At 45.2% G+C, this 18597-nt stretch overlaps 2 protein-coding genes across 6 annotated transcripts; both read right to left on the bottom strand.

Moving 5' to 3' along the window:
- Window positions 1-203: 203 nt before the first annotated feature.
- Window positions 204-12435, bottom strand: Slbp (stem-loop binding protein). Of its 2 annotated transcripts, XM_052199504.1 has the most exons (8): window positions 12272-12431; window positions 12039-12155; window positions 9409-9513; window positions 5782-5841; window positions 5095-5232; window positions 3491-3640; window positions 2068-2149; window positions 204-1093 (listed from the first exon to the last, which is right to left on the bottom strand). In XM_052199504.1, the coding sequence occupies exons 1-8, from the start codon at window positions 12328-12330 to the stop codon at window positions 977-979; spliced, it is 828 nt and encodes a 275-aa protein (XP_052055464.1). In that variant the 5' UTR covers window positions 12331-12431; the 3' UTR covers window positions 204-976. The 2 variants fall into 2 exon arrangements, with proteins under 2 accessions (XP_052055464.1, XP_052055465.1); XM_052199505.1 differs by lacking the exon at window positions 9409-9513 and having other exon boundaries at window positions 12272-12435.
- Window positions 12436-13292: 857 nt separating this feature from the next.
- Window positions 13293-18492, bottom strand: Tmem129 (transmembrane protein 129, E3 ubiquitin ligase). Of its 4 annotated transcripts, none has more exons than XM_052199500.1 (4): window positions 17680-18492; window positions 15410-15884; window positions 14823-14982; window positions 13293-14728 (listed from the first exon to the last, which is right to left on the bottom strand). In XM_052199500.1, exons 1-4 carry the CDS (start codon window positions 18059-18061, stop codon window positions 14480-14482), a joined length of 1266 nt encoding a protein of 421 aa, XP_052055460.1. In that variant the 5' UTR covers window positions 18062-18492; the 3' UTR covers window positions 13293-14479. The 4 variants fall into 4 exon arrangements, with proteins under 4 accessions (XP_052055460.1, XP_052055461.1, XP_052055463.1 ...); XM_052199501.1 differs by lacking the exon at window positions 17680-18492 and adding an exon at window positions 17582-17672; XM_052199503.1 differs by lacking the exon at window positions 17680-18492 and adding an exon at window positions 17630-17671.
- Window positions 18493-18597: the final 105 nt, after the last annotated feature.

Raw genomic sequence — 18597 nt, 5'->3', positions numbered from 1 at the left:
GCATTATAATCAAGGTCCATTTACAGATCGGATGGATGGGAACTTAACAAGTAAATAGTGACTGCACTTGGCCACTAGTCACCAGATCTGGGCATGGTTTTCTCACCAAAGGGAAATAACATTCCCATACACCATACAAGTGCTTCAGGTACAAAAGAAAAGCTTGCCCTAACCCTCCACACAGTATAGGGCAATGTTACAAATCAGTTAAAGAGCCTTTATTTTTGCAATTATCATTCCATACAAAAGCAATAGAAATGCAAATATTGACAAGTTTACAATTGAATACATGAACAGAGTATCTGTACACATTATCATTTACAGCAATATTACATGGTAAATTAACTGATCATTAAAAAAACAAAGTTCTTTCTAAGTCCCTCTCTTCTACCTCAACTCTCAGAGCACGCGATAAGATACTTACCTCACACTAATGCTATTTCAAGTTCCAAATTAAAACTATATAACTTACATAAAGCCCATTAATATAATAGCTTAACATCTTTGTTCAGAGCTCTGTATGAGGGAAAACTACATTCACATTGATAAAAGACCAGAAAATAAGTTTTTACAAAGTCATTGCAGCTGCCTGACTGAATTCTTTATCAGTTACCTGAAAGGCAGCTGATTCTAAATTGGTCCCATAAATACATGGTTAAAATCCACTGCCAACCCATTTGGAAAGTGGCAACTGAAGTCTCAAATTCTTGTGGAAAACCACAAGTATCCTGTTCTCTAACTTGGGGGGGCAGAAAGATAATAGGGTTAAGTCTTCACTGGATTTAACTTCATTTACAATTTAAAACATGCGTAACACATCACCATACATAAAAATAAGGCAAGAAAAACAATTTATCATGAGAAAATAAACTTTTAACAGAGAAAACAAATACAAATGCACAGCAACTCAAGCCTTCCAGAATTCCAGGTGGCCAGGCAGAGCCAAGTATTTCACAGAGTAACCACCAGGTGGCAGTTAACTCATGGCAGAGAAGTCTTTCAAAGGTTCAGTTAAACAAGCTTCCAAATCAAACTCATCCTCTGCTTGGCAGTCCACATGTCTGACTTTGGTGGGTGTGCCAGCATACACATCCTAGAAAATAGAAGTAGTCATACCTGCATCAATCCATCACACAGGCTTCCTCTTAGTTACCCTGAGCACAAGTGAACTTGCCCAGAAGCAAGACAAAGCCAAGAAGACCAACATCATCTTGACATTTCTATAATGTACATTCCTGTTACTTCTAGCTTGTCACAACCATTGTATGCTATGAAAAAGATCAATAAACCTGAGTACACCTGGAGTGACCCAGATGGGAACCAGAATAAGGAAATGCACCTTTGTTCATTGCCATAATCAAATACGCCATTAAGAAACAGCTTTTATTTGAAGTCTTTTGTGTTTTGCCACTTCAGAACGTAGGCATTACATAATATAAAAGGTATCTCTTTAGGTAAATTATATAAATGTGGACAGAAGTGAACAAATGTACCAGGTCATTAACTACTGAAGCAGTGAAAAGACTATTCTGTATAGCTCAGTTTAATGAGGATGAGTCCATCTCTGATCTTCCTGCCACCACTTGACTGAGTGCTGAGGTTATAAGCATGAACCACCACACCTAGCTTTAACTTAAGTAAAAACAACACAAATAAAAACCAATTATTCAAGCTGGGCAGTGGTAGTACATTTTCTTTAATCCCAGCACTTGGGAGGCAGAGGCAGACAGATCTGAGTTTGAAGTTAACTGGTCTACAGGGTGAGTTCCAGGATAGGGATTGCTATTAGAAACTCTATCTTGAAACAAACAAATAAACAAAACAAACATAATCAATTCCCTTAAGCATTCAGGTGATCCCTACACTAGGAGTTCACCACTGAAGAATGATCCAAAAGCCCAAATTGAGGTCCCCTACTCAGAATTTATGATCAATTTAGTATTTGATGGGAAAAAAGTCCTTTTTTCAGACACATTATAATCAAACTCCAATTCTAACCTCAGTTTTGTAAAGTCCTATGTACTCTCAAACTAAAATAGCCCATGTTGACAGACCCAAAGTACTTACAAAGTTATCCTGTGAACTTGTCTGAGACTCAGAGCTGCTTTCTGTGAACTCTGTCTCCATTTCCCCAAGATCTACAGGTTGTCTGAGGAATGAAACACAAGCTTGTCAGTCACCAGCTCCTGTCAGAAAGTTTGCTTGCTAAAGCCAAACACCACCCACAGCAGTGTTTCCTAAGGAACATTTCACATTTGCCAAGTTTAATATCTGACCAATCAACCTAACACAAAGCTGACGGCAACTCCAAGTGAAAGGCCACCCAGCTCAAAGGACTAGCCTGACAATCTGTGCTGTTATTTACATACACCCGGAAATATCCTTGTTTGGGTTGTTTTTATTTCATGTGCAGTGGTGTTTTGCTGCATGTCTGTGTGAGAGTGACAGTCCCTCCAGAACTGGCGTAAGGTGTAAACTGCCATGTGAGGAATTGAACCTGGGTTCTCTAGAAGGGCAACCAGTGCTCTTAACCACTGAGCCATCTCCAGCCCCTTTTTTCTCTCTATACTGGTCTGGCTGTCCTGGAACTAATTCCTGGCCCTGTACACATTCTTAAAAAGTAAGACGGTATGATAGGCCTCAATACCTTCTAAGTCAGATTTTCAAGGTGAGTCATTTCAAGGTGAGTCAGTGCTGCAGGGTTAAGAGCCTGATCAAAACACCAAAAATATAGCTAGGGATGTGGCCCAGTCTGAAGAGCATTTGCCTAGCATGAATCAAATGGGAGTCTACAGGCCCTGAAGAAATAAATGGCTTAGTGGCTAAGAGCACTAAATGTTCTTCCAGAGGTTGAGTTCAAGTCCCAGAAACTGAATGGTGGGTTATAGTCATCTATAATGGGATCCAATGTGTTCTGTTGTGCAGGCATGCATGTAAAGCACCCATCCACAAAAAATGCATAAACAAGAATAAAACAGAGGACAGGAGATAGTAATGTAGACCTTTAATCCAAGTATTCATGAGTGCAGGACTCCTGTCGCATTCAAGACCCACCACCAGCTCCAGGGATGCCAGGACAATAGAGAAACCCTATCTCCAAAACCTAAACCAAAATCACTCAGATAGGGCTGGGGAGACTGCCAGTGGAAAATAGGCAAAAGGCCCTAATTTTGGTATCCCAGAATATATGTCAAAGAAAATTCACAAGAACCCTGGCCAACACAGTAACAAACACAACCTGAGAATCCGCCTCAAGTATAAAGTAAGGACTGACACCCAAATTGTCCTCTGAAGTGCACACACAGCCAACTGTCCTAGACTGAGCTGTTTTCTAACTCTCAAAGACTAAATCTGGAACAGAAGGTAAATTCCTCCTTGGCATCCACAACTCTGTGCAATAAATCAGGCCTGAAGGCTAGTGTCTGTTCTCAACAATGTCCAAGATAATCTGTTGCTGTGACAAGAGATAAAGAAAGCAACAAAGACATACATTTCTTGCAAATCACATCCTTCTTCAGCAGGAGGATCCCAAAAATGCAAAGCCACCTTCCAGAGTTTAATCTGTTGGTCCCATGACCTCCGGCTATACTTCTTAAATTTGTTGGGGGTCCTGGGATGGATTCCGGGTTGTCGCAGGTGTCTGCAGGACATAAGATTACTTCAGAACATTTAACGAATAACACATATTCTCTTTTTATTATCAGTTTTTCATATTGCTATGTAGATCTGGCTGGTCTCAAGCTCAGAAATCCTCCCATTTCTGTCTCCTGAGTGCTGAGATGAAAAACATGTACCACCACACACCAAAAGGTGAACAAAGAAATCTATTAAAAGCATTATCTCAACCCGGCACGACCTGTACTCCTAGCACTTGGGAGGCTGAGGCAGGAGAATGGTAAATAAGGGTACCCAGCAAGAGCCTTTCTTAAAATCTTATTCTTCCTTTAAAACCCACATTCTAGAAAATGTTTTAATCCCAATTCTGAATTAATGACACAAATGGCTTTTATTCTCTCACTCTCTTAGCCTCTCTCTTGCCCCATCTTGGGCTCTCTTCCCTTCTACCTCCCCCCCCCCCCAATGTGGTCATGGCCAGCCTCTGCTTCTCCACTCTGTCCCTCTCTGCCTTTCTCTGACTCTACTACCCCCTTAACTCCCCTCCTATGCCCTAAATAAATTATTTTATACTAACCCCCCCCCCCAAAAAAACCCACAAATGTCTGTTCAAGAGCATAATAAAGCTGGCGCATGCCTTTAACCCCAGCATTCTGGAGGCAGAGGAAGGTAGATCTCTTGAATTCTGAGGCCAGCTTTGTCTACAAAGTGAGTTCTAGGACAGCCAAGTCTGCACCTCTGTCTTTGAAAAGAGAGAAAGAAAAAAGGTAGGAGGAGATGGGGGTAAGGGAGAGAGGAGAGAGAAAATAAAAGCAGAATGTGCTGTCTATAATAAACAAGGTAATGGTGATTTTCTTCTCTCAGTATCCACATAGAGGCTCAAAACCATCTGTAACTATAGTTCCAGGGTATCTAACTCCCTCATCTGGCTTCCAGAGGTACCAGTCACACACATGGTACATTCATGCAGAGAGAGAAAAAACAAAAACATGCTTACATAATCTTTTTGTTTTTTCCAGACAGGGTTTTCTCTGTGAAACCTTAGCTGTCCTGGAACTCTGTAGATCAGGCTGGGTTTGAACTCACAAAGATATGCCTGCCTCTGCCTCCTGAGTACTACAATTAAAGGCACGTGCCACCATGGCCAGGCTTCATACACATAATCATTAAAACACCATCATGCCCAGCTCTCCAATTAGATACTTGATTCTTTAACTTGACTTTTATTTTCCTATTGTGTATTTTAATAACTACATACTTGTCCTAAGGATGAAATGCTATCTAATATTCAAAGTTATAAAAACAATTACTTGTTAATCTTCGTGTCCACAGTTGTTCAGATGCCAATCCATTCTTGGTTGGTACGTAAATTCTTATGAGTTACTAATAAATACTTCCTAGCATGTGTATCTAATATAAGCAGCTCCTTAACACAATGTTGGGGGACAGGATTGGGACAGGCCTCCTATGTGATACTACCTTGGGACCTCTTTAATGTATCGATCGTAGGCAATAGTGTTCTTCCCATAGTTGATCTGCTTCTGCCTTCTCATCAAGACACTTTCATCCGTCTCCACATCAGCAGGCACTGAAGACATAGACTCCTTTGAATCAGAACTGAAAAGAATGAAGATTAAATAAACTTTTAACATTACTAGGTGCCAACGGGGGGGTGGTGGCGGCGCACACCTGTAATCCCAACATTTTGGGAGGCAGAGGCAGGTGGACTTCTGAGTTCGAGGCCAGTCTTGTATACAAAATGAGTTCCAGGACAGTCAGGGCTACACAGAGAAACCCTGTCTTGAAAACAACAACAACAACAACAAAAAAAAACCAAAAAAAAGATTACTAGGTGCCAAGAAAAAAAACCACAACAGTTCCCCCTCTCCATTTTAAACGACAGGAATCCTACCAAAATCCAGAATCAGGGCCAGGAGGTGGTGGCACACACCTCTAATCATAGCATTCAAAAGGCAGAGGCAGGTAGACCTGAGTTCAAGAACAGCCAAGGCTACAGAGAGAAATGGTCTTTAAACAAACAACAAAATCCGGATTCTGTGCTATAGGAATTTCCAATACAAAATAATGAACAAAGTACCAATAAATGCTGGGGTGATAATCCCCTCAAATTTTTCATTACCAAATTAGAAATGTTTCAGCATATACCTTCCTGATGATGATTTTCTCTCTCTTCCAAAGTCATTTATGAGTAGTTTTCTTTTGTACCTGAGAACAGAAGAAAATACTGCTTGTTTTTAAAGGTATAACACATTAAACAAACAGAATAGTGTTTCAAAAACAAAAATGAAGATTTTTCTCTGAACAGCAGGATTTGGCAATGAGAAAATGTTTGAAAGCCTGGGCTCATTATATTAGATCCTTACTAAAAAACTTTAGGGTTGTGGTTTCAAACAGGAAATGTACTACATTTAATGTACTATGTTTTCTTTAGAAACATCTTTGGGCCGGGCAGTGGTGGTGCATGCCTTTAAAACTCCTAGCACCTGGGAGTTTGAGGCCAGCCTGGTCTACAGCGTGAGCTCCAGGACAGCCAGGGCTATATAGAGAAACCCTGTCCCAAAAAACAACAACAAAAGAAACATTTTTGGACTGGAGACAAGGTATGGGTTGCAGTTAAGATCCCTTGGCGTCTCTCCCAGAGGACCCAGGTTCCATTCCCAGCATTCACAAGGTGGCTAACTCCAGCAAAAGGAGATCTGATGTCCTCCTTTGGCTTCTATGGATACCAGGCATGTGGGGCACACAAAAAATGCACATTGGCTCATACACAAGAGATTTGAGTTACCAACAGCTGTGAGCCACCATGCGGGTGCTACAAACTGTGTCCATCCATGCCATGCATGTGCAGAGGTCAGAGGACAACTGTGAGAACCAGCCCTCCCCTTTCAGATGAGTTCTGGGGGTCAAACTCGGATCATTGGGTTTAGAAACAAATTTCACCCACTGAACCAGGCCAGCATCATTTCCTTAAGTCTATTTGTTCGCAACTTATGTCCCAAGTAAGTTTTAATCCTGGCTTAAAAAACAAAACAAAACAAAAACAAAAAACAAAACAAAACTCCCAATATTTCTGAGTTCGAGGCCAGCCTGGTCTACAGAGTGAGTTCCAGGACAGCCAGGACTACACAAAAAAACCATCAACAAACCAAAAAAAAAAAAAAAAGTACTTGCTAGCCTTGAATGTGATTCCCTAGCTCCACATATAAACAGGGCATGGTGACGGGACTCTAATCTTATCACTCAGGAAGTAGATGCAGAAAGATCAGGAATTCAAGGTTAAACCGTGTCCCTTGTCCGGAGAAAACACCCACCACGAAATAAATTAGGATTAAGGCTATGAGCTACTACAACCTTCAGTAGGTTCTTCAAGATTTTCCTGAGATCTTTTTCTCTTTTGTGGGACAGAACTTCTAGATATAACCCTGTAACTTACTATGTAGACCAAGCAGGTCTTGAACTCAAGATCCACCTGCTTTCCCAATGAAGAGATTAAATGTGTGCGCAACAATACCCAGCTATTTTCTGGGGATCTCATAAGCAAGACTAAGCCAGAGTCTATCAGCTGTCTTTCAAAGGCACTTTCTATTTTCCTGAGGCAAAAAGTCTCTGCATGAACCCAGAATTTACAGCTCAGCTAGTCTATTTCATTTTTATTTGTGTTTGTGTGTGGGCCTTGTGTACTCTCATGAGGACAATTTGTAGGAGCTGGCTACCAGGAACTGAACTCTGGTCATTAGAGCCATTTGCTGGCCTTGGTTTGGTTAGTCTAGCCAGCTTGCTACTGGAAATTCCATTTCTGCTTCCCAAGTGTTCTGGTATAACAGGCAAGCCGCCATGTCCACCCGGCTTTTATGAAGGCGCTAGAGATCCTAACCTCAGGCATCATTCTTGTGAGGCAAGCACTCGATCCACTGAAATATCTCCCTATCCCGATTTAGTTTTAAACTATTAATTGAAATTCTGTCAGGCATACCTCAAAAACTACACTATGATCTTTTCAATCCTTTGAAAAATCATTCCAGGGCACCAAAATACTGTATTTGACTACCATAAAGACAACAAATGACTACTCTAGAAAGCCCATATCCAAACTCTGGAGTTTTTTTGCTTTCTTTTCCAGCATCTCTTTCTAGTAGTCCTGTGCTTAAGATCTAGGTTAGAAATGTCTTTTAATAATCTTCAACTTTGATTCACACTGGCCTGACTTAATTTAAAATTCTTTTCTCTGGCAGAGGCAAGGATCTAGCTTTACCTGAGTGGTGGTCCCTAAAAGATAAAGCAACTCCTTAGGCTACTGTGGGTGACAGTGTGGTCTGGTTTCTTTATGCCAACTGCGTAAAAAGTACTATTATTAGAGAGCATATCCAAGCATACCCTAGCATAACCCTGGATTCAACCTTCAGCATTGCCATAAAAAATAAAAAGCTTCAAGAATTTGGGGAGATAAATTCATGGATAGTTTTTTTCATACAAATATGAGAACCAAAATTTGAATCTGTACCACCTACTTAAAAAACAAAACAAAACCCTGGGTGGATGTAGTCCACTCTTAATTTTAGTGCCTGAGAGGCAGATATATGTTCTCCCCAGGCTATGCTGACTAGGTAGAATATCCAAATTACCAAGGTCTGAGTTCAGTAAAAGCAATTTGAGGGAGACACCTGATAACAACATCTGCTCTCAGTGTACAGCTGCACATGTGTACATACAAACATTAACATGAAATGAGAAAGCCCCACCACCCACAGTCCTATAACCGCTAAGACGGGGTTCTCAAACTAGGGTTTTTTGCTTTGTTTTTTTACAAAATTACCTGACCCTACCCAGCAGCTCAAGGAGCCTGCAAAAATGTATATTTCTAACAAGTTTCCAAGGGATGCTGATGCTGCCCTAAAGACTAGATGTTTCCCTTTCTGTGTTGTGGAGGGATCAATAAACTAGAGAATTAATCATGCTAGGCAAACTCATTACCAATGAACAAGAATACCAATCTCTAAGGAACAGATTTCTGAGAACCATTATTCTAAGATATCCTATGAATATGGTTAGTAATTGAAACCCTGTCTCGAAAAAAACCAAAAAAAAAAAAAAATAATAATAATAATAATAATAATTCTGGAATTTTGGGTTTTTAAAAAATTTGATATGTTTATTTACATTTCAAATGATTTCCCCTTTCCTGGATCGCCTCCTCCCAGAAAGGAATTTTGGTTACTTTAAAACACACAGAAATAAGCCAGGAAGTGGTGGCGCACATCTTTAACTCCACCTCTTGGGAGGCAGAGGCAGGCAGCTGAGTTGAGGCCAGCCTGGTCTACAGATGAGTACCTGAACAGTCAGGACTACACAGAAACTCTGGAAAAAACAAAAACAAAGCAAAACAAACAAAACGCACAAAAATATTAAGATTGTTTTCATCTTAATAGCAGGTATGGAGATATGGGGTCACTTTGCAGCAGCACTGATTTGCCTCATGCTCTAACAGAGGCATGGTTTTGACAGTTGCAAATAGTTCTATGACTGATGTTTGGAACTCTGGAAATTTTTCAGAGGGCATATAAATGCCAGGAGTGCCATGAGGCAGGGTGGGTGGTTGTTGGTCATTCAGGAGGGTTAGTTGAGGTTGTTAGTAGTGTGGGCAAAGAAAGAAATCAGATTCAAAGAGGACCCTCCCTCTTTCCCCTTTATCTTTCTCTCCTATCTAGTGACAGGGTGAAATGGGGGAAGGAGAACCCACAAAGTAGTTAAGTCCAACCACAACAAAGTGTGTACCTTGCAATCTCTTTGTTAACTCTGGTCCTCATTTCATCTTCTTCAACTGCACTTGCCCAGTCAGAACATCTAGAATGGGGCTTATGGCCTTCAGGAGTTGTAAAGCTACAATAAAATAAAAATGCATTTAAATCGTAAGTACTCTGTCTCCGGTTTGTTTGTTTGTTTGTTTGATTTTTGTTTTGAGGAAAGACTATGCAATAACTTTGGCAGAATGGGTGTGTTTCAATAATCTCAAAGCCTATCTGGACTTCCCTAGAAAGTCTACCTGCCCACGATAAATCAGTGCTAGATGTGTCAGTACCATGAAGAGGACCTACTATGGAACTTGGGCTTTATGTTCTGAGACAAGTCTTACCATATAATCTTGAAAACTCTTATGTCTCAGCTACCTCCTAAGTGCTAGGAAAATAGGTGTTAGCCACTATGTCGGCTCATTTAACTGCAGAACAAATTATAGGATTTTTAATGAAGACTCCAAATAACAAAAGCGAATAGTGCTACGCACTGTGACCAACCTACAGTGAGAGTCCAATAAAACAGATGAGGCTTATCTTTTAGATGCATAAGACTCACTATATAAGAGGCATCTCCATCAGTGTCAAATGTATGAGACTATGACTCTTGTGAATCTAAAGTTCTCACTTTTGTTTTTGAGATAAAATCTTACTATGTAGACAAGACTGGTCTTGAACTCTCCCTCCCAAGTGCTGGAATTAAAGACATTCCCCACCAAGCCTGATGCTTGTAACTTTGGCTGCACTTAAAAGAATTAGTCTATCTTTAAAATATACCCTCAATACTTATGTTAAATAAATCAAAGGGCTTAGTTTCCTGTCAAAGAAATCTTTGGACAAGATAATTTGGTGAGTAATGATAACCCACATTCCTGTAAACCAGAAAGATCTCAAAGCAGAAAGATCTCTGAGTTCAAGGCCAGCCTGGAGGCTTGTATCATGAGTTACAGGTCTACCAGGGCTACAAAACAGGACCCAAGTCTTTAAAAAAAAAAAAAAAAAAAAAAAAAAAAGGCCAATGCACTGAAGTATTCCTATCACTGGCATGATGAAGTGGCTATGTGGCAACCTACAAACTAGGGGGAATCTAGATACAAAGACTACAGAATTTAAGAATCTGACATTTGGGACTGGAGAGATGTCTCAGCAATTAAGAATGATTGCTGTTCTTACAGAGGACATGGGTTCAGTTCATAGCGCCTACATGGAAATTCAAAATCACCCATAAATCTAGTTTCAGGAGCTCCAATGCTCTCATTTCCAAAGGCACACATAAAAATATTTTAATCCCAACACTTGGGAGGCAGAGATGAACTCGAGTTTAAGGCCAGCCTTGTCTACCTAGGTCACACAGAGAAAACTTGTCTTTAAAAAACAAAACAAACAAACAAAAAAACCCTAACATTTATTTCCTTCCAGATAATTGAGAACATGACAGGGTTCAATAAGGTTTTTATTTGGTTGGTTTTGCTTTCATTGAGACAAGATAGTCTAGTCTCAAACTTACTATGTAGTAAATAAAGAACCTGAACTTCTGATTCTCCTGCCTCTAACTCCTGATCACAACTGAGATTACTGATACAAATACTCTCACCTTCCCTTTACTTACCTTAGGGCTGGCCTCTGGTCTCCCCTATATCCCCACAACTAATCTAATATCTTCAAATATATGCTGGTAATTTCATATTTTCACCTGAAAGTTTCCCCAAGGTTAACAAGATTCCCTCCCAAAATAGATCTGCACATCCTCTGCTGCTGCTACCATAGGGAATGACTGTCATCAACAGTCAAGGCTTTGAATCTGACTTTTCTATCCTCAATCAACACTGCCTGTCTTCAGCAGTCCTGTTCTTATCTTATCCTCCCTTCTAGTCAGCCACCCAGCAAACCACATACCCCATAATAAAGGTATGGTCAACATTTCTGAGATCACTTTCCTCTTCATCGATCACTACATAAAGGTCCCCAGAGAGCACTTCCCTGAGAAGTCCACATCTCCAGTTTACTCTTTAAGACACTCATCTCTGAATTACTATTTCACTTGCTGGCCCACCTCCATCAGGCTACCAAGGGACCTCACTGACTTCAGCACAATACCTCAGGAAAAAAAGAAAAAAAACAAAAAAAACCAAAACCTAAACTCTGTGGCAAAAGCTTAGGATATGGAAAAGACCCAGACACAACATGAAGTATCAATAACTTAGGGATTCAATTTTGGTTTTCACTCAGGTAATAAAACCTAATTTCTCACCCCAACACACACACACACACTCTCACTGTCTCTGTCTCCTCTCTCTCCCTCTCTCCCTCTCGGGAAGCGGAGGTGGTTTGGGAAGTCGAAACATTTTTAACAAGATGTTCAAAGTAATAGTCCTTGACATTATTGACATTATGCGTGAAAATACAAAGGCTGACCCACTCCGGATAAAACCAGTTTTGCTGCCACCTATCAGTTAAGATGCTTCTAATATGAGCAAGACTGAAGAGAACCTCCAGAGTACCCTAATCTATTCCAGCAGCTTCGAAAAGACGAGTGCCACGGGATGGGGGTCCCCTTGGCCCGCCCCCAGACCCACCGAGTGACCAACCCGTTTCCAATGAGCCAGGGCCCACCTTTCAGGTCGGTGGTCCGCAGTCTGGAGCTCGCCTTCCTCGGAGTCCTCGGGCTTCCGGTCCCTTCCGTCCGCTCTGCGCTTCCGTCCCAGACTCCATCTCGCCGGGGACCGCGGGCTGCGGACGCAGACTGCGGTCAGTGGGCGGGGCCCCCAAAGCACCGATGGTTCAGGGAACCCGACCCTCACAGACGGCTAGAAACCGAAGACCTGGAGACCGCCCGACCCGCTTACCTCGTACCGCCGTCGCGGCGACTCCCGTAGCGGGGTGGGCTTCTAGGTCTGCTGGCCATGGCGGCAGAGGGCTGAAGGGCAGCTCAGCGGCAAGAACCTCACTCGGCGACAGCGCAGACGAGGTCTGAGCTTGCCCGGCCCAACCGCCCTTAAGTGCGCAGCGGCCCCGCCCCTCAATAACTCCCGCGCGCGCGCAGCGTCGGGGGAAACCACCGGACGCGCACCTGTAGGGGAGCCGTCTCAGCTCTGCGCGCCCGCCTGACGGACCGGCTCCGACCTCAGCCTCAGAACTGCGGACAATCGCGAAACTCTAAAGCCTAGTGGGGCCATCCCGAGGGCGGGAAAAATGGGATAGCCCGGCTAAGGTGAAAAGGAACTGGCGACCTCCCCCTCAAAACCCCCAGGAGGCTGGCGCTGTAGCTACTGGGCCTCTGATTGGTTGCCCCTTCGCGGGCCCGAGGGGTATTGGCGGGACCTTGGGCAGTGCTCGCCACTGCCCACTCAAAGTAAGGAGGCGTGGCCACGGCGAGGGCGGGAACACCGAGATACAGTCCAAGATCTGCACTGGCCCCTGCTACTCACCGCCGCAAGGTTCTGGGAGCGCCCGCCCCTAGTTTAAACCTAATTTTAAAACCGTGCAAGCCACCCATTAGTAGGCAACAAACTTAGTGGCCTCTTTTTCCCTGCAAGACTGTCTGCCCTGTCTCTGGTGCTTGAGTCACCAGCACTAAGACCGGGCCCCTGCAGATCCCACCTGTCCTAGTCGTAAAAGATGTGGGCAATCATGACTCTCCCTCCTTAAGAGTACAACTGGCCCAGAGCAGCTGAAGAGAGGGTGGGGTGGTGGTCACTATGTGGAGCCATCTAAGGGCTTGACCTTCTGAAGACACTATGCACCGACATTGATTTCTAATGTAGCTTTCTGATCTGTGACTATATTCATCTGACTTTCCCAACATCCTACAGTCTCTATGTAAAATATTGCAAAAGTTTAGTTTTAATACCAGGTTAAACAAAATGATGTACATCACTTGAAAAGCAACACTTTATTAAATACTGTGGCATTTAGCTACATTTACATTTATCTGTATAAAATTAACTCTTCTGTGGTTAAAAAATAAAATAACTTCAAACCACTTAGCCTCTGATAGGCAGACAGCCCTCAAAACTGGTTGACTCCTGGTCACACTTTAGGGACAGGCAGAACTGAGTTTGCTCTGGGAGCAAATCCCTGGGGTTAGGTGTAGTGTTGGCTGGATAAGGGGCTAGCTTGGACTGTCACTACTGCTTTCAACAACTAAACACAGGTGCTTCAAGACCACAAGTTGAAGGAGAGGTCCCCCCTCCAGCAGCTACACTTGTGTCAGAGATGGAGGGTAAAGAGCAGTCTCTTCCCCACCCGTCAGTACCATAAATGAGTGAGTACTTCTATGTATAAGTACATCCATCAGAACCTTAATCACTGAGGTATCCTCTCCTGATCCAAGTACCCCACAGGGGCATTGGCTAACCCTATACTGTATTCCTGGTGGGTTTATTTCTGGATAGTGTTGTGGCTCTCTGGTCCTTGACTCCCTAAAACCCTTCCCTAGGGTTAGGAGTGTGACATCTTGGCCACCCCTGGACTAGAAAAGCAAGACCGAAAACATTGTGGACCCTCTAAAGCATATGCAACCCTCGGGAGTAACCTGGGAGAGCACTCTGTCCTGGTCCTAAGTTGCTGCCCATGCCTTCCCATCGAGAAGTGGTCCCTTGGCTAATTATGACCACCAGGATACCCTAGAAGAGGACTACACACTGAATGGCACACTGATGACCCTCTCAGCTGTCAGTATCTACCCAACACCATAGGGCCTGGGACAGACGTAGGTCTGGTTTGTAACTGAGGTAAAGGTATGTTCTGTAATAGAATTAAGGCAAATAGGCCAAACAAAGGCTCTTGGGCCAAATTCCATTGTCTTGGGGCTTTGGAGTATCTTATGTGGCACATCAGCCCCACCTGGAGGTAACCAGGAAGAGAAGATGCAGAAGGTCCAGGGATAGGGCATTCCATAAGAATTTCTTCTAAAACTCTACCTGACCATAGACTCAAGGTAGAGAGTGGCTATAGATTAAGTGTGTGCTTTAACTAGAACCTTTTGCCAAAATCAAGGACCTTTAGCCTCCTCCCATGAGTGGCTAGTGGAGACACAGAGCACACTGTGACACTCAGCGTACACAACACACATCCAGGATGCAGAAGCGGGCACGGCAAGTGGGGCAGGGCACACGGCTAGCTAGCCAGGTGTCAGGGCGCTGGGGATCCTGGCGGCTGGCAAACCACTTGCCCATGCAGGTGAGACACCACATGGGTCGGCAGTAACACTGCTGGCACTCGCCCACCGTCGGCTCCTGGCAGGTCTTCACCAGCTTCACACTGGCACGTGTTTGCATGCAGCCTATACAAGCCTCGAGCTCCTACAGAGAGGTAGTTGACAAAGGGGTTACAGAAAGGCCTACAAGATGGTCCTGGGAGGAGCCCACCTACTATCCCACTTGGACCAGCCCCCACCTGGTTGCTGGGTACTGAATAGGCTGGGTTGACCTCCACAAGGGAAGCAAATGTTTCCAGGAAGAGGTCACCAAGACTCTGGCGGATGACCACATTGGCTGCACTTCGGATTGGAGCATGGAGCTTCTCACATAGTTCACCATATTCCGATGAGTTCAGCCTGCAGGAAGTATAGCTTGATGAGTTGAGACAATCTGTCCTTGGGTTCACAACCTAAAGCATTCAGAACCAAAAGCAGGCAGGGCCAGGAAAAACAAGCCACCTCGGTGAAGAAGCCACTAAAGATGGCCATGAAGGCAAAGTCCACAGGCTCACTGGTCACTCACCCCAGCAGAGAGGATAGGAAGAGTCTGGGGCTAAAGAGTCACCTAGCTACGTTCCTAGGCCATCCCAAGAAGGTATAGGGACAGTTCAATGATAGGGCAGAAGGAGCAACAAAATGAAAACAGAAGGCAAGAGGAACCTTGAAGGAGGATGACACCAAAGGGGTCAACTGACCAATGTCATATAGGCCCCAGGAGAGCCTCAGTCCTCCTCCACCCTTAACCCCTCCTGAAGTGCACTATCCATAACCACCACGAACTTACCGGATATCAAAGGGCTGCGTACCAGGGCTGGTGCTTGCCACACGGATGGTAAGAAGCTGCACAGGCAGGTTTGAGTCTGGTGAGAGATCGTGCTGCCGAGACTCTGTCACAGTCAAGTGAACATCCTGTTGCTGAGCCACATGCACACGGTATGTGGTCACCTTCATTACCCATGTGTCTGTCACAATCACTCTGGCACCAGGTGCCCCCGTAGCAAACTTGTCAATCCGTCGGAACTCTGTGTTGATAGAAGAGGCAACCGCCTGCCATCCAGACTGTGGAAGGGCATAGAGGGCCAGTGTTTGGGCCAGTGGGTGTCGGGTCCACCTATCCCAGGACCAATAGTAGATCAGGGAACAGGAGACAAGGGGAAGGGTCACAGCCAGGAGAAGGAAGAGCTGCCAGGCTTCTGGGGCCTGAGCAGGGGAGAAGAGCTGCTTTTCTGAGGCTGCAAAGCACATGCCCATGTAGTAGCCTGCAGAAGAAAAGACATCTCAGGGCAGGCCTGGCTGCTGGGGGCTAGCTTCCTCCCACGGTAACCCATCTGAAGACCACACTGCTGTCCCTGTGCTGGGGGAAGGGAAGAGCTATTTCCTTATTATTGTCAGCCCTAAGCCTTGTCTTGGTCACCTAGGGCATGACTAGCTCCCAGGACACATTGCTTTTACTCCTGCACCTCCACAGCAGGCCTGCCTCAGCCCTTAGCCAGAGCAATGGAACCACATATTAGAGGAAAATGTTTTCAACTTACTACTATAACCTCACAGACATAGCCAAGAAGAAAAAAAAAAAAATCAAAGTTGCCAGTTCGTGGTGACTCATGTTTTTAATCCCAGCACTCAGGAGGCAGAGGCAGGTGGATCTGAGGCCAGCCTCATGTACTAAGCTAGTTCTGGGACAGCAATGGTTACACAAAGAAAAACAAACAAAAAACACAAAGAAACAATGATGCTGCATAAACTGACCACTGGGTTACTTGAGACAGTTCTTTGGGCTGTGTATCTCAATTTTGCCTCCTCTAAGGAGGCGGATCCAACGTAGCCCATCTCAGAGCTGGGACACTGTACAAGAAAGTAAGCAAGTACCCAATGATAGGGCATGTTGCTAGAACAAAGAAACTAGTTTTAGGGCCCTGTTAACTCAATAGGGAACAGCTTGAAGACGTAAATGATCTGTAGACAATAAGGTACTGTTTGAACAGGCTCCAATCTGCACAAAACAATAGTAAATGTTTACTTATAGCCAACTCACTACATGTTAAAATAACTTGTTATGGTTATGTAGCAACAGAAGACACTCCACCGTCTGTCTGCTCTCAATATAACCTCCCTGAGTGACTTCTGCTTAACTCTGGGTTCCTTGTTCAGGCATGGGAGTGCCCACTGGACAGCTCTTGGTCAGGAGTCCTACCTCAGAGCCCCACTTTCTTTATCTGCCTTGCAGGGTACTAACTAGGTTGGCAAACCAACTACATGGTCATGCCAGCTCCATCTCCAGTTCTCCAATGGCGTCTCCTCCACCCTCCTCAAAACAGATCTGAGTGATTCCATTACCACACCTGCCTCCATCTCCCTGGAGCCTAGGCTAATGCATCCTCACACCAATCATTCCTGTGCCCAGAGCTACATGTATGACAGGCCGTCAGACATGTGTTCTCCCAGACCTATCTTTCCCTGTCCCTGTATTCTCCAAAGGTGTCCTTCATCTGGATCTCAGATGTCAATCACTTATATCCCAGCAGTTCCCCCAATCTTTCCTCCAAACAGCCAGTAGATGGGCCTCTCAGAGGTCCCACTAGCACTTGGGGCACCACATACCATTGCCTTGGACAGGGCCATAGACCTAGCCCGCAAAGTAGACTCTGCATTAACATACCCAACCTTGAACATCTTCATCTCAGCCTGCTCTCCTTACACCCACCTTCCCCTCGGAGCCCTCTGACCCCTGTTGTAATGAATCAACAGGAGCCCTTTCCTAGAAACCGCCCAACACGGCAAACAGGTTGACTGATTCTGCACTCCAGCCGCAGTGATGTCAAAGACTGGAGCTTAGCCTCACTCGAGCACCACGCGCAGGACAGCGCCTGGGGCCGCCTCCTCCCAACTGGGAAGAGCGTACGGTGCCCTACGCTCAGCTCACAGCCAGGGCTGCAGAGATCCCGCTTGCTTGCACCTGCTCTTGACCGGCTTCTGCTCCGGTTCTGGCGGGGAGCATCCTCACCCTTGGGAGTCTCCAAGCGCCCGGTTAAGCGCCAACCCCCGGAGGCTCACCTAACGGCAGCAGTGAGTGACACAGTAGTGTGGCGGAAGTGCGACGAAGGTGGTAAGGCACGAAGGCGGCGTCCTCGCTGCCCAGCCAACCCGACAACAGATTCTGCACTGTGAGGCCGGCCGAGTAGAACTCGTTGGGCGTGAACACGAAGCACACTGCGAAGACCAGGTAGGCTAACGTGAAGGTGACCTCAGGGCTGTCCATCCTGTCGCCGCTCACCGGGCCGAGCAGAGGCAGGAGCGTCCAGTTCTGGACAGTTGGTTTGTTGCCACAGGCACCGCCAGACCGCCCGCGAGGCACTCTGGGAAACAGAGTCCTAATCAGGCTACTCGTGGGGCATTCTGGGAATCTGCGACGGCTGTCAAGGCACCCGCAAAGCATTCTAGGAAATGGAGTCCCTCCTCAGACTGCCCGCGGGGCATTGTGGGAGACTTTCCTTATCAGGTGACTCGAAGGGCGCCCTGGGAGACAGAGTCTCGTGAGGACGCCCCCGGCATTCTGAGTGGGTAATTCTCAGAATCCTACGCTGACCCACCAGTTGTGAGCCGCCCAGACAACCCCGTATGGGTTCAACTTCTTCCTTACAAACAGTTCGGAGGAGACACTACAGTTCGTTCCACTTATAACTGCTGAGAAAAGCCAAGTCTGGGCGAACTGCTCTCTAACCGCATTCGCGGCCTACCGTGAAATCGTCTGGACCATGGTGGATCTCACAGTCACTAGCCAACAAGCCCAGTGGCCCAGTGGGCGTACGATGTTATACGACAGTTCCCATACGCCCCCACGATCCCACGGTGCCCTCAGTCCCGGAAGCGGAACTTCCTGCGCAAAGGGCGGGACCGTTATGGCCTGCTATTGGCCGTCTGCGGCTATACAGCTTTGCAGCACGCTGATTGGCTGCGGAACGTCAACTCCCG

This window comes from Apodemus sylvaticus, chromosome 11 (genome assembly GCF_947179515.1).
Source record: "Apodemus sylvaticus chromosome 11, mApoSyl1.1, whole genome shotgun sequence".
Taxonomy (NCBI): Eukaryota; Metazoa; Chordata; class Mammalia; order Rodentia; family Muridae; genus Apodemus; species Apodemus sylvaticus.
This window is presented reverse-complemented; position numbering and strand designations above follow the sequence as displayed.